The following is an 11,834-nucleotide window of genomic DNA, read 5'->3' on the forward strand; positions in this document are numbered from 1 at the left end:
GTTCGTCTATCTGTTTTCACCTTCCTTCCTTTACAGACAACTGAACCTCTATCTATCAATCGGATCGAGCTGATTAAAAACGGAACACCCACAACCTTCATCCTTTCTACTACGATATTTTCATGACTTATACTTTAACGTGACATAAAATTATATCTAGTTATTTATAATAAATATTTTCAAGTATTTTGATTCCCTTTTTTTTTTTTTATCCCGCGGGGGGGGATATTCCAGTGTAGGGTATGTATCTTTCCATCTCTTTTTTGTGAAAGGTACTTGTAACAACCCATCAAATCATAGGGAAGAATATAGATATATAGTTTATAACAGAGATATAAATACACCGACATGGTAAAAGTTTGTATTAAAAGTCATCACATCTGGTTTTGACATGCAGGTCAGATTCTAATCGGCAAATTAAATTAAAAAGAAAAACAATTAAAGCTCACAAAAAAATAAAAATAAAAATAAAAATAAAAATCATGAACCACAGCTAGTTAAAAGAACTGTGGTGACTGGCACTCGTCCGTCCGGTGGAGTTGACATCTACATGGTTATATATGTGTATTGATGGAGAAATTCGCTAAAATCTACGGCCATTAATCATCAATAGTGTAATTTGAACGTCTATGATCATGTCAACGACAAATGTCCGACTTTGTTACGAAGCCCAGTTGTTGCTCTATCTCCCAGCTTAGCTTGGGGGCCACCCCAGAGTGCTTGGGCACGTAATCCTGATGGAAGAAATGGACGGCCCCAGATCAGATCAGATCAGATCAGATAAAGATAATTTTGGCTGCTTTGTACAATTGTATATGTATATATAAACATGACTCGTGAATATATATGACTAGATTGCACTGCAAACCACGTGTACAGATTTCAGCAATAAGTGCGTGGGGATTATATAAAAATGTACCTCGAGCTTGCACATGAGTTCTTGGGCAGTTTGGGCAGAGACGATAATGCTACGGGCAGCGGGAGTTATGAAACCTTCATCGACTGCTTTGTCAATGAATGATAGGAGTGAATTATAGTACCCATCAACGTTTAACAATCCCACCTGCATGCAAGCAAAAAGAATGTTCATCTTCTTCATCAATATATCCTGCAGATTTAAAATGATCACCTGTTTGCCATTAATTATAAACTATTATTAATTTATGTTTAACAAACACTTAATAATTGTCTTTAATTTCCCTGAATTATTTCCGACATTGTTGAAGATGAATAATGGGTGTGAATTGTGAAGTGTGGAGATGAATAGTAACTAATGTATAGCAAAATCATATAATAAAAATGTAACTTTCAAATAAATATTTCATCCTTACTGTACTTAGAATAGAGATAATACAATCCTTTTTATAACCCCTATTTTTATAATTTATTTTAATAAAATATCACTCATTTAAAATATAATTATATAAAATATTATATATCTATATTCTCGATCCAAAAATAACAAAATTTATAGGAAGAGAGACATGAATTGTTACCGGTTTATCATGGATTCCCAGCTGAGCCCAAGTAATAACTTCCAAAAGTTCTTCCAAAGTGCCGTAGCCACCTGCAAGTTATTTTTGTTTAAATTAAGTAATAATGACAGATATAGTTGACCGTTATGCGCAGTTTTCTTGGAAAGTGTTAACTAAAGATATAGTGCTACATATGGAGAAATGAACGATAATGGTCCACTACACAACATTATTGTACAATATTTAAAACAACAAATGGGTGAATAAATAAACAGAGGCCCAAAAGTGTACAAAGACAAGATGAACCTGGCAAGGCAATGAATGCATCCGCTTGACGAGCCATTTCAGCCTTGCGTTGGTGCATGCCGGAGACAGCTCTTACTTCTCCGACAGTCTCTCCGGTTATCTGAAAATCATACACGACCAGCTTCCATTTTTATATTCTTCCAACTAACGAAACTGAATAATTATCAAATCAACGAGTGTTTATTCATTAAAAAACAAAAAGAAGCCGGGTTGTTTGATTTTCAAATTGACAAACTTTGTTGAATATCTTTTCTAGAAGAAGAAACTTCGATCCAGTACATATCCCTATCGTTACAGGATAACGCTATCTATATCTGTTTTTTATTTTCTTCAAAAAAATTCAGAATCAAGTAGAAATTTCTAGTACCTCTCTCGGCATGAGAGTCGTTGGAATTACTCTGCAAGAAAAAAAGACAAACGTCAACCCAGAGAGAGAGAGAGAGAGAGAGAGGTGATGGTAGGTAGATACCCCAAGACGTGGCGACCTCCATCATGGACAGCTTGGGAGACCAGACCCATCAAGCCAATGCTCCCTCCTCCATAGACCAAGTCAATGTTCCTTTCCACCTGCAATGTTTTCATTGTGTTAAAAGCCGACGTGCTTGCTTCGAACAAAACCTTTCCATTTCGCCTTTAAAAATTAGGAACTTTGATTTTTTAAATGAAGAGTTAAATATCTTATATTTTCTTTCTTTTTACATTAACATTCATCTACTGTTCATCAAACCCAAGCAATAGAAAACAGAGCAGAGGACACCAAAACTGAGGTCTGGTATCTGATCTCCGTTTCATTCTGCCACAGAGGTCTTTTTTTTTCCGAACCCAAACTCCTAACTTCTTTATCAAACACCCCTTTCTAAAATCTGGAATGTCTTTTAATTTTAAAATAAAATAGGATAACACTGGCTTCAATTACTCAAATATCAGCGTAAAAAGATCAATTTTAGGTACCAAAACTTATGGGTTTCTTCAATCTGTAATTTTCTTCAAAATAAAAAATAAGAAACTCGCACATATGATTTGAAGTAAGCGGATAAGGCTTCAGACCCGGCCCTTCTCTGAGTAAAAAAATAAAGCCAAATGTTCTGAGGCAGGCGGTATAAGGAGCAAGTCAGTCCCAAATTAAGATGCTCATCCTTTCATCTAAATCAAGGATAAAAAGAGGTTTGGCAGGGACAGAAAAGGAAGGTTTTAAGCAGTACGTACCAGCTGTTTGCCGAGTTGAATAGCAGCAAGCTGGTAGCTAGGGTTCTTGCCGGGGCTGCTCCCACAGAAAACACACACACGTCTGAATCTTGATTTAAAGGGAGGCTGCGCCTGGCGCGGTTGCTGTTGATTCTCCATAACTGCAAAGCTATATATGGAACCAAAGTGTGTTCGATTCAATTGGGTTTAGTATATTTTTTTTTGGGTGATGAGGGAGGGAGGGAGGGAGGGAGGGAACGTGAACGTGTTTGTTGAGTGTGAGCGGTCAGCAAAGGGCTTGGTAAGTAGAAAGAAAGAAAGCCGACGCCCCAAAAGTAAGGGAATGGCAAATGGTGTCATTGGTCCCTTCCTTTTAATATTATAGCAAATCAGTGCCTTCCTCCCCTCCCCCACCCTCATACACTTCACCTTCTCTCTTTTTCTCGTCTCGTGATATTGAACACAATGAATTTCGCGTTGAGATTGACAGCGACATTTATTTTTTATTTTATTTTTGGTCTTTAATCACTTGGATAAAAAAGTGTCGTGGTTGTAAATGACCTGTGTTTCAATATGCATAGTCAAAGCACCGGGACGTAGTTGAAAGAGAGATCGACAGGTCATCTAAAGAAAATTTAGGTCCTGTTTAGATTGAGGAGCCATGTCAATTCATTTCACTTTATTTTATTATTATATATATTTTAAATTTTATATAAAATATAATAAATAATTTATTTTTTAAAATTTTAAAATAATAATAATATTAAAAAATAATATTTTATTTAATTTTTAATTTTTATCTCAACTCATTATTTAAATCAGACTTTCATATTTATTTAAAAAAATAGAATCGATCTTTAGTTATTCTCTAATAGATGCGATATTAAATGAGTGATATTTATAATTTTAAAATATGTAAATCTCGTATCTCTTTTTTAAAATAGTGAATATTAATTAAATTTTTAATATTTAATTTCTTAGTTTGATAAAAACTTGAATTTATTTAATTATTTGTATTTATTTAAGGTATATATGGTTATGGTCATTTGCAATCCAAAAAGAGGAAGTTTATTTTTATTTTTACATTATTAATTGGAAAAAATGGCAGGATTACTGGGAAAAGATAGGTGTTATTTTTTTATTTTTATTATTAGTTTTGTTAATGTCGTCCGGCATATATATATATATATAATATATGTAGAGAGAGAGAGAATCAGATAATATTAGATGATAGTATGAACTACTGGCCATGGATTTTTGAAGCAGTCTTAAAAGTTAAAACTTTTAACTACCTCCACGGGTTACAAAGTTCCAAACAGCTAGCCCTCACGTGCCTATATATCAGTTTCCAGAACACGTACGTACCATTTCCATCATCAATTATTATATAAAATTAAAAAAAAACACTGTATATATATTTTTCAAGAAAACAAAGATTGAAATAATGTACTTTTTGATATTTACTTATATTTTTAATGAGATAGGGCCTTATGGGTATATGATTCATACAATTAAAGCTGCATAGGGCCGTACTTGCAATTAATTAGGTCCCCGGCCGGTACTTGCAACTTGCATGCAAAATCTCGTGGTTGGCACGTGATATCATGAACCTCCTCTGCCCCACTTGCCAATAATTATATATCTATTTATATAATGTTCAACCCAATGCATAAAATTAAACACAAAGCCAAACGCGAAGTTTCCCTCATATATATATATATATATATATAAGTATATATGTATGATCATGAATATACTGAGGATTTTATTTAAAGAGATCATATAATTTGACAGAAATATATATGTATATATATATGTATATATGGACCTAGTACTGGATGAAGGTGTATTACAGCTGTAATGATGGTTGCAAGGCACCTAGTGTAGGTGTCCATGAGGGTGGATAAAGACTACTTCGCGCCTCTAATTGCATATATGCCTTCAATTTTAACCTGAAACTCATTCCTTTGTTTCCTCCATTTATAATTTATTGGGTCTCGATCTCTGCCATACAATTTATAGTCCAAACCCCCACCACACAGACGTGCATTTGGATAGATAGATAGATAGATAGATTTTACATGACCTTAATTCGGATCGAATGCGAGTCATGATCAGATCAGAGCCAAAATCATGATGATTTACTTTTTACTTCCTTCCAAAAACATATAAAATTAAATGAATTAAAAAGAACATGCACTGGCCAGCTTCCAAGAGATCGATTGAAACAAAATATATAGTTCTTCGTATTGTATAGTATATAGTACGCGATGGCCATGGCTGGAAGATTCTCAATGATCGATAATCGATGTGATCGTTAGATCTCATGAGAATATATATCCAACTTGTTAATTATTTAATTATAACCTCTTACATATGCTTAATTGCCAATAATATTCCCATATATAGGGCCATGACTTTAAATGGCTTTATATTAATTATGTAATTATTAACTGATCATGATCGAAATCACATTTTGAAGTGTATCGATCCGATTGAAAATGATAAATATATATGATCATCAGAATGATACAGCATGGGTAGTATTAATTGTTTATAAGTTCTGAAGAAAAATGTCTGAGCGTACGTGCATTAATATCTTATAAACTCACCAAATCTGATTTGCAAATCACTTATAAACCAGTTAAATCAGACTGCAGATCCAAACAAACTGAGAGAGATCACTTCTAATGTCAAATGATTAAAGAGAACATGTAAAGATCAGAAGTTGATGGAAGGTGGAAATTAAATGGTTCAAAAAGTTGGTTCAGTTTGGTAAGAAGCTTCGGTGATGTCTAACTAATTTCATCGGTTTTAAACATGAAAATTTTCAAAGCCAATAAAGGTTGAAAACAAGTACTCTATTAATAACATCGCCATGCAAGCTCATGATTAGGCCTCGTTTGGATTCGTAAGTGATCTCAGCTCATCTCAACTCATCTCACTACTATTCAGCAACTTTAACTCATAAATCTCACTATTATTCACAACTCATCTCATTACTATTCACAATCCATCTCAGCTCATCTCAGCTCATCTCAAATCATCTTAAGTCATCTTCGAATCCAAACGTCTCCTCATTGCAGTACTGTCGGTAGTACTGATCATGCTCAAAGCTAAGACAAACAAGCTACGTAAGTACATTGATCGTGCACTTATAATCATAGTCTACCGTCGCAAAATCCTTTAAAATAAGAGATACAATCCTTTTTATAGTTTTATTTTAATTGGAAAATATTTTTGTAAAATAAATTAGATACCAATCTTGTGACAGCTTTGTTTTTCCGGATGGCCGGGATTGTGAAGTAGTAGATCAACCTCATGAATATCCCAAGAGATCAATCTACCACCTTATTGACATTTGTTCAAACATTTTTTTACACATGATGTCATGATCACCAAGATAAACCCTTGAAGAGGACAAAATCATATCATATTATATGAAAATGCGATTGGCCGAGCTTTTAGAAACTACGTACGTACGTACAAACTTCCCTTGATTATGGGGTTACAAATTGGCACTTTTCCCAGTAATTTCTCTCCTATCTACCTGCTCTTTAATTTATAGGTGAAGGTACGTACGTAGTTTGGGTTTGACGGTTCCTAATTAAGTACGGGCCGGGATTTATGGGGTTACTAACGATCAAAGGTTATTCTTAATTAATTCGTTTACGCATGCATAATAAAAATTAAAAAGACAAAAATAAATCTTAAAATATTTAAACATATATAATAAAATATATTTATATATATATAGTACTACTCATGAAGTCACTTACATCATATGGATTGGGACATGATGATGATGATGATATATATATATATATATACGTGTGTATCGACTACTTGTAATAATAGCGCGGTAACCCAACTCCCAAAGTGACCCAAACATTTCCAAATTACAAAGTCATGATGCATGAGTAGTCTAGCTAATCGCAATTAGAACAACACCACACAATCCTAATTGCCACAAAAGGAGAAGCATTAATATATAGATCATCAAGAAGATCAAGCACAAGAAGATAGTCTTTTCAAACTTTTTTTAGGGCGTCAAACATGTCCACTAAATCATCAAACTCCACTCCATGGTGCGTGTGCAGCTATCTTAGGGCAACATATACATATACAATATATATATATATATATATATATAGACACTGACACACTAGCTGCTGTTTCCTTCCGTTTTCCATCCATGATGAACATATATAGAATAATAATTATTCTTTTTTTTTCTTTGGTTGTTATTATTAATATTTTTTTCTCAGAATTAAAGTAGTACTACACAACATGCTTGAATTCAAAGTCCCTTATCCAATCAAGAGACGATCGATGCATACTTGACCATTCCCACCCTCTCTTATAAACAATAGTTCTTAAAAAAGAAAAAGAAGAATGAAGACTTTTGGTTTATTTTCTTAAAATATTCTTCTACGGGTTGAATTAATTACACGTGGGGTAACATTTTATATTTATTTTTAGTAAAAATTATAAATTTATTATAAAGTAAAGTTTGTTGTTGCGTGTTAGGCTAGAGGTCTTACTAATTAATGTATTAATATTTTATATTGTTATTCTACATGATATGCAGATGATGGATGATCTTTATATAACTTGCTTACTTCTCCATCTGAACTCTTTAAAATATTCTTTCCCCACACTTTAATTGCAATATCCAATGGCTTTTATTTGACTTCCGTGGCTTTATATATAAGCTCAGGCCCATATATATATATGACATAACCCTAATTCCACCGTCTATAAACATACATACATACATACATATATATTGATTTGATTTGATTTTGTTTTGTTTTTTTAAAACAAAAAAAATTGGAAGGTTCAAGAAGAAATAACCTAATCCTCTCATAGAAAGAAATTAAGAAAGCCCTTATAAATTGGTTAACTTGGATGAGAGGCATTGCCGGTGGGACAATTGGAGGCAATGAAAATGTTAGTTTTGGCATTTGCTTGACCCTTTTGGGTCCAAATTAATTTGTTTCACTCATATCTTCTTTTTTCTTTTTTCTCTTATTTATTTTTTGGGTAATTAATTGGTTGGGAAGTCAGATCTCTCCCAAAAAGCTATATACGGGCCACGGCATAAAGTGATCGATATCATTGTCCACCGCCGAATTGTATGACTGTGTGACTTGTCTATGTGGCATTAATGTCCTTTGTATTTTTTTTTTTAAAAATAAAAAAAATACTATCGGAAAGTATTAGGATAGATTTGAAGGGTGAGATGAGAATTTTGTGTTTTATTTTAAAGTTTAAAATATTATATTTTAATATTATTATTGTTTTAAAATTTGAAAAATGTATATTGAGATTTGAAAAAGTTAAATTGTTTATTATATTTTGTATGGAGATTTGAAAAATGTGTAATGATGAGATGAAATGAAAATTTTATATTTTATTTTGGTTACCAAACCTGTCCTTAAACTGCAACATAATCAAGAAATTACAAGTTGCAAAAATATCTCCAACCTAGTTTAAAATCAAATATTTATGAGCATGAAATCCTGCTGATAAATCCCTGTTCATATATATATATATATATATATTGCATGCACTCCATAATATTCCTTGTATAGTCAGTCTTGCAAATGTACTACTTATATATGGATATTGATGTCATTATATATTAAAGCATGATGATTGCTTTCATCTTATAATTTAGTTTAGTTTTAGTGTGGTGGGCAGTAGTACTACAACTACTTGGTGCACCATCATGTGCCATCGATTTCACTACCATGCATGCGTCACATATGACTTCATAACCCATCCATCATTAATTGCTATTTGCTTTGAGTTTTGCCTCTTTCATTCCTTTCATAGCCATCATCTTAAGGATTTCTTCTTTCCGACTCAAAAAAAAGTATATATATATATATATATGCTCTTGTTTGATAGCAACATTCACGGGATTCCATTCAATTAATTAGTAAAACCCTCCGCCCCATTAACCCAATCTTTGCTATGATTAAATCTAATATTTTAATTGAAACCCGTATGGGATAATTGGCGCTCCTTTTTATTAATTTCTAGATATTTGTGCTCAAAGCTATTGACTTTACACAATTAGATGATTATACTTTATACTAAATTCATTTTTATTATAAAATAATCTAACGTATTATATCAATACATGATTACTTGTTATTTAATGGAATATCGATTATCTTAAAAATACATATATATATATATATATATAAATTCAATTTAATGACAATTCTAGTGTCTACAGGTGTGAATGGGAAGAAGACATGCATGCATTGGGAGGAAAAATCCCAGAAAGAAGATGATGAGGGTCGGCAGGACAACCACTAAATAAAGTTAGAATGGGATGTGGTTAAATTGGATAGAGAAAGAGGTATAATTTCCTAATACATACTACGCCCAAAGGATATAGAGAAAGGGGTCCCCCAATTCCCCACCACCCGACCAGTGCAAGCTGTTATTTGTGCCGCACTCGTGCGGTTGATTGGACCATTTAATTCCTTGTAACACTTTTCTATCTTCAAAGTCCAAAACCCTTTTTGCTTCCAACCAAACAAAGAAAAGTAAAACGACAATCTCTTTTGCCACCCAACAGCGAAGCCTCTCTCTGTATAGGTCTACCCTATAACCTATACCCTATACTCAATCCAAATAGGATAAATAAGTTGTTCTTTTTTGTTTTATTTATTTATTATTTTTTGGGCTAAGCTACTTAAACCTCATCCATCCTCATCCAGCTAATATTGTGGTCCACTGGGTCAATTATACTTTTGGGACCAGCACCAAAATTCAAACCAAGGACCCGTACTCGAATAGACCAAATTCACCTCTAAAAAAAAAAAGAACGAACCAATCTTCTTTGTCTTGGTCGTGAATTTTGCAATCCCTGAGATCAAAGGTTTCGTGAAAGTAGACAAGATGAAAGTTATAATTATACAAATGTTATTTATTATTCCCACTTGCGCGTGTCATATATATCGGGAGTTTTTTCATTCAAGGAGAATACACAATACATCATTACTATCAAACTTACACATTACATCATTAAGCTATCAAAAAGTTATAATTTGCAATTTGTTTTTTAAATCCAAGCAGACGCATGCAAGATTGTGTCATATCACTTGTTTATTATTTATTTTAATGGTCATGATTAAGATTGAAAGTTTATAATGTGTAAGTTGAAGACACGTAAATTCGATACAATCAATTTGCAAAAAATTAAGATCCATTATTAAAAACACAAAATAAAATAAATATAAAATAGGTAGATTTTTTCTTTTTTAAAAGGACTTACACATCTTAAACACAATTTCAAGAATTTAAAAAATTAAAAACAAAAAAAAAAAGTTATTTTGTGCCATAAGTTCATAACATCCTCTGTTCTCTTTCTTCATTTGGTTGGAATTCAGAAAAGTTGATGGATACGTGGATGGCCTCTGCACAACATCCAGGTTTCCTGTCCATGTTAACCGACTAACCAATACCCACGTTCGACTAAATAGTACAGTTCCTGGGCTGGGCTGGGCTGGACTGGACCTGATCCAAACTCTAGAGTCCATAGTCTATAATTTACATTTGGAAAAACATTATTTTCAACTTCATTGTCTTTTCCAACCCATTAAAGCTTAATCAGGTAGATTTTTCGTTCATGACAGCCGCTATCTTTCATTATTCGAAAAGAGGAATGCTACACAACTTCCATACATTATATGTAATACTCTCCATTCCACTGTTAGCAGACTAGTGATGTGCCATCACCATCAATTCCTAAAATTCTTAATTCAAATACAAGAACTAATATGTATAAGAGTAGTGCGAGACTGCCGCCCTAGCAATATCCACTGGACGTGCCGCCTAGTATAAATTTATCTCTTTATTTTTTTTTTCATATTTTTTTAATATTTTTAAATATTTTTAAAAAATAAAAAATACATCAATATACTAAAAGTCACATTCTTAATCATTAAGTAAAAAAAAAATTAAATACATGAACGGTCCAAATGAAAGAGTAAACTCAGACGACATACTAGCATTTCTCTATGAAAAATGCTACTCACAACCGCCCCTACAAAATCCCCGCAGCATCATGTCCGATGTGGCATATCAACGTCGTCGTTTGCATTTCTCTCGAAGATAAAAGGGTCGATTGGCCTCCTTTCACATTTTGCCCATCTCACGAAAACTGCTTTTCACACTATCTTCATATCTTTCTCTTCTACATCCACGAAGCCCCATCGTCCTCCACAAAGTCGCCGCCCCACGAAGTCGAGCCCATTGCAGCCCAGTCTTCGTCTTCCCCACAATCAATCTTCGTGGTTTCCACCCATGAACCCACGGTTCTACGAAGTCACTGTCTTCGTCTTCTCGGCGAAGCCACTGAGCCACGGTTTTGTGAAGTCACAGTTTTGCGATTCCTCTTATTTCTTCCAATCATTTATGAGTTCTTTCGTTTTCCAAAACCCACAAAGCAGACAATAGCTCATATCCAAAAATTAGAGAATAAATTAGCAAATAGAAGAAATAAAAAGGAATAGAAATCTAGAAAAACCGAGAGTAACATAGAGGGAGAGGAGGTAGGGTGCAATGACAGCAGCTAACTTGAGGGAGTGGGTGCAACGACCGGCGTTTTCTGAGCAGGTAACGACTATGCGGAGAGATAGAGCTAGCGCCGTGGCTGGCTGCTGTGGCTCACGAAAATCCTCTATTTTTTGGGGGTTGAAACAGGGGCTCACCGTTATGAGTTTGCGAGGGAAGTTTCAGAGGGTGGCAAACGTTGGTGGCGTTGGTGGCTTCTGCCGTGTGAGGGAAGTTTCTTCACATTGCTTGGTTGTGCCGTGAGGTGAAGGCCGTATGTGTGTGTTGATG

General features: G+C 33.8%; 1 protein-coding gene across 1 annotated transcript; it reads right to left on the reverse strand.

Annotated features, from left to right (window-relative positions):
- Positions 1-315: 315 nt before the first annotated feature.
- On the reverse strand, positions 316-3,313 carry LOC109021804 (cytokinin riboside 5'-monophosphate phosphoribohydrolase LOG3-like). The gene is made up of 7 exons (XM_019004523.2): positions 2,988-3,313; positions 2,251-2,348; positions 2,149-2,179; positions 1,782-1,881; positions 1,497-1,567; positions 920-1,063; positions 316-734 (listed from the first exon to the last, which is right to left on the reverse strand). The coding sequence occupies exons 1-7, from the start codon at positions 3,123-3,125 to the stop codon at positions 639-641; spliced, it is 678 nt and encodes a 225-aa protein (XP_018860068.1). The 5' UTR covers positions 3,126-3,313; the 3' UTR covers positions 316-638.
- Between the last annotated feature and the right edge of the window lie 8,521 nt (positions 3,314-11,834).

This window comes from Juglans regia, chromosome 11 (genome assembly GCF_001411555.2).
Source record: "Juglans regia cultivar Chandler chromosome 11, Walnut 2.0, whole genome shotgun sequence".
NCBI classification, from domain to species: Eukaryota; Viridiplantae; Streptophyta; class Magnoliopsida; order Fagales; family Juglandaceae; genus Juglans; species Juglans regia.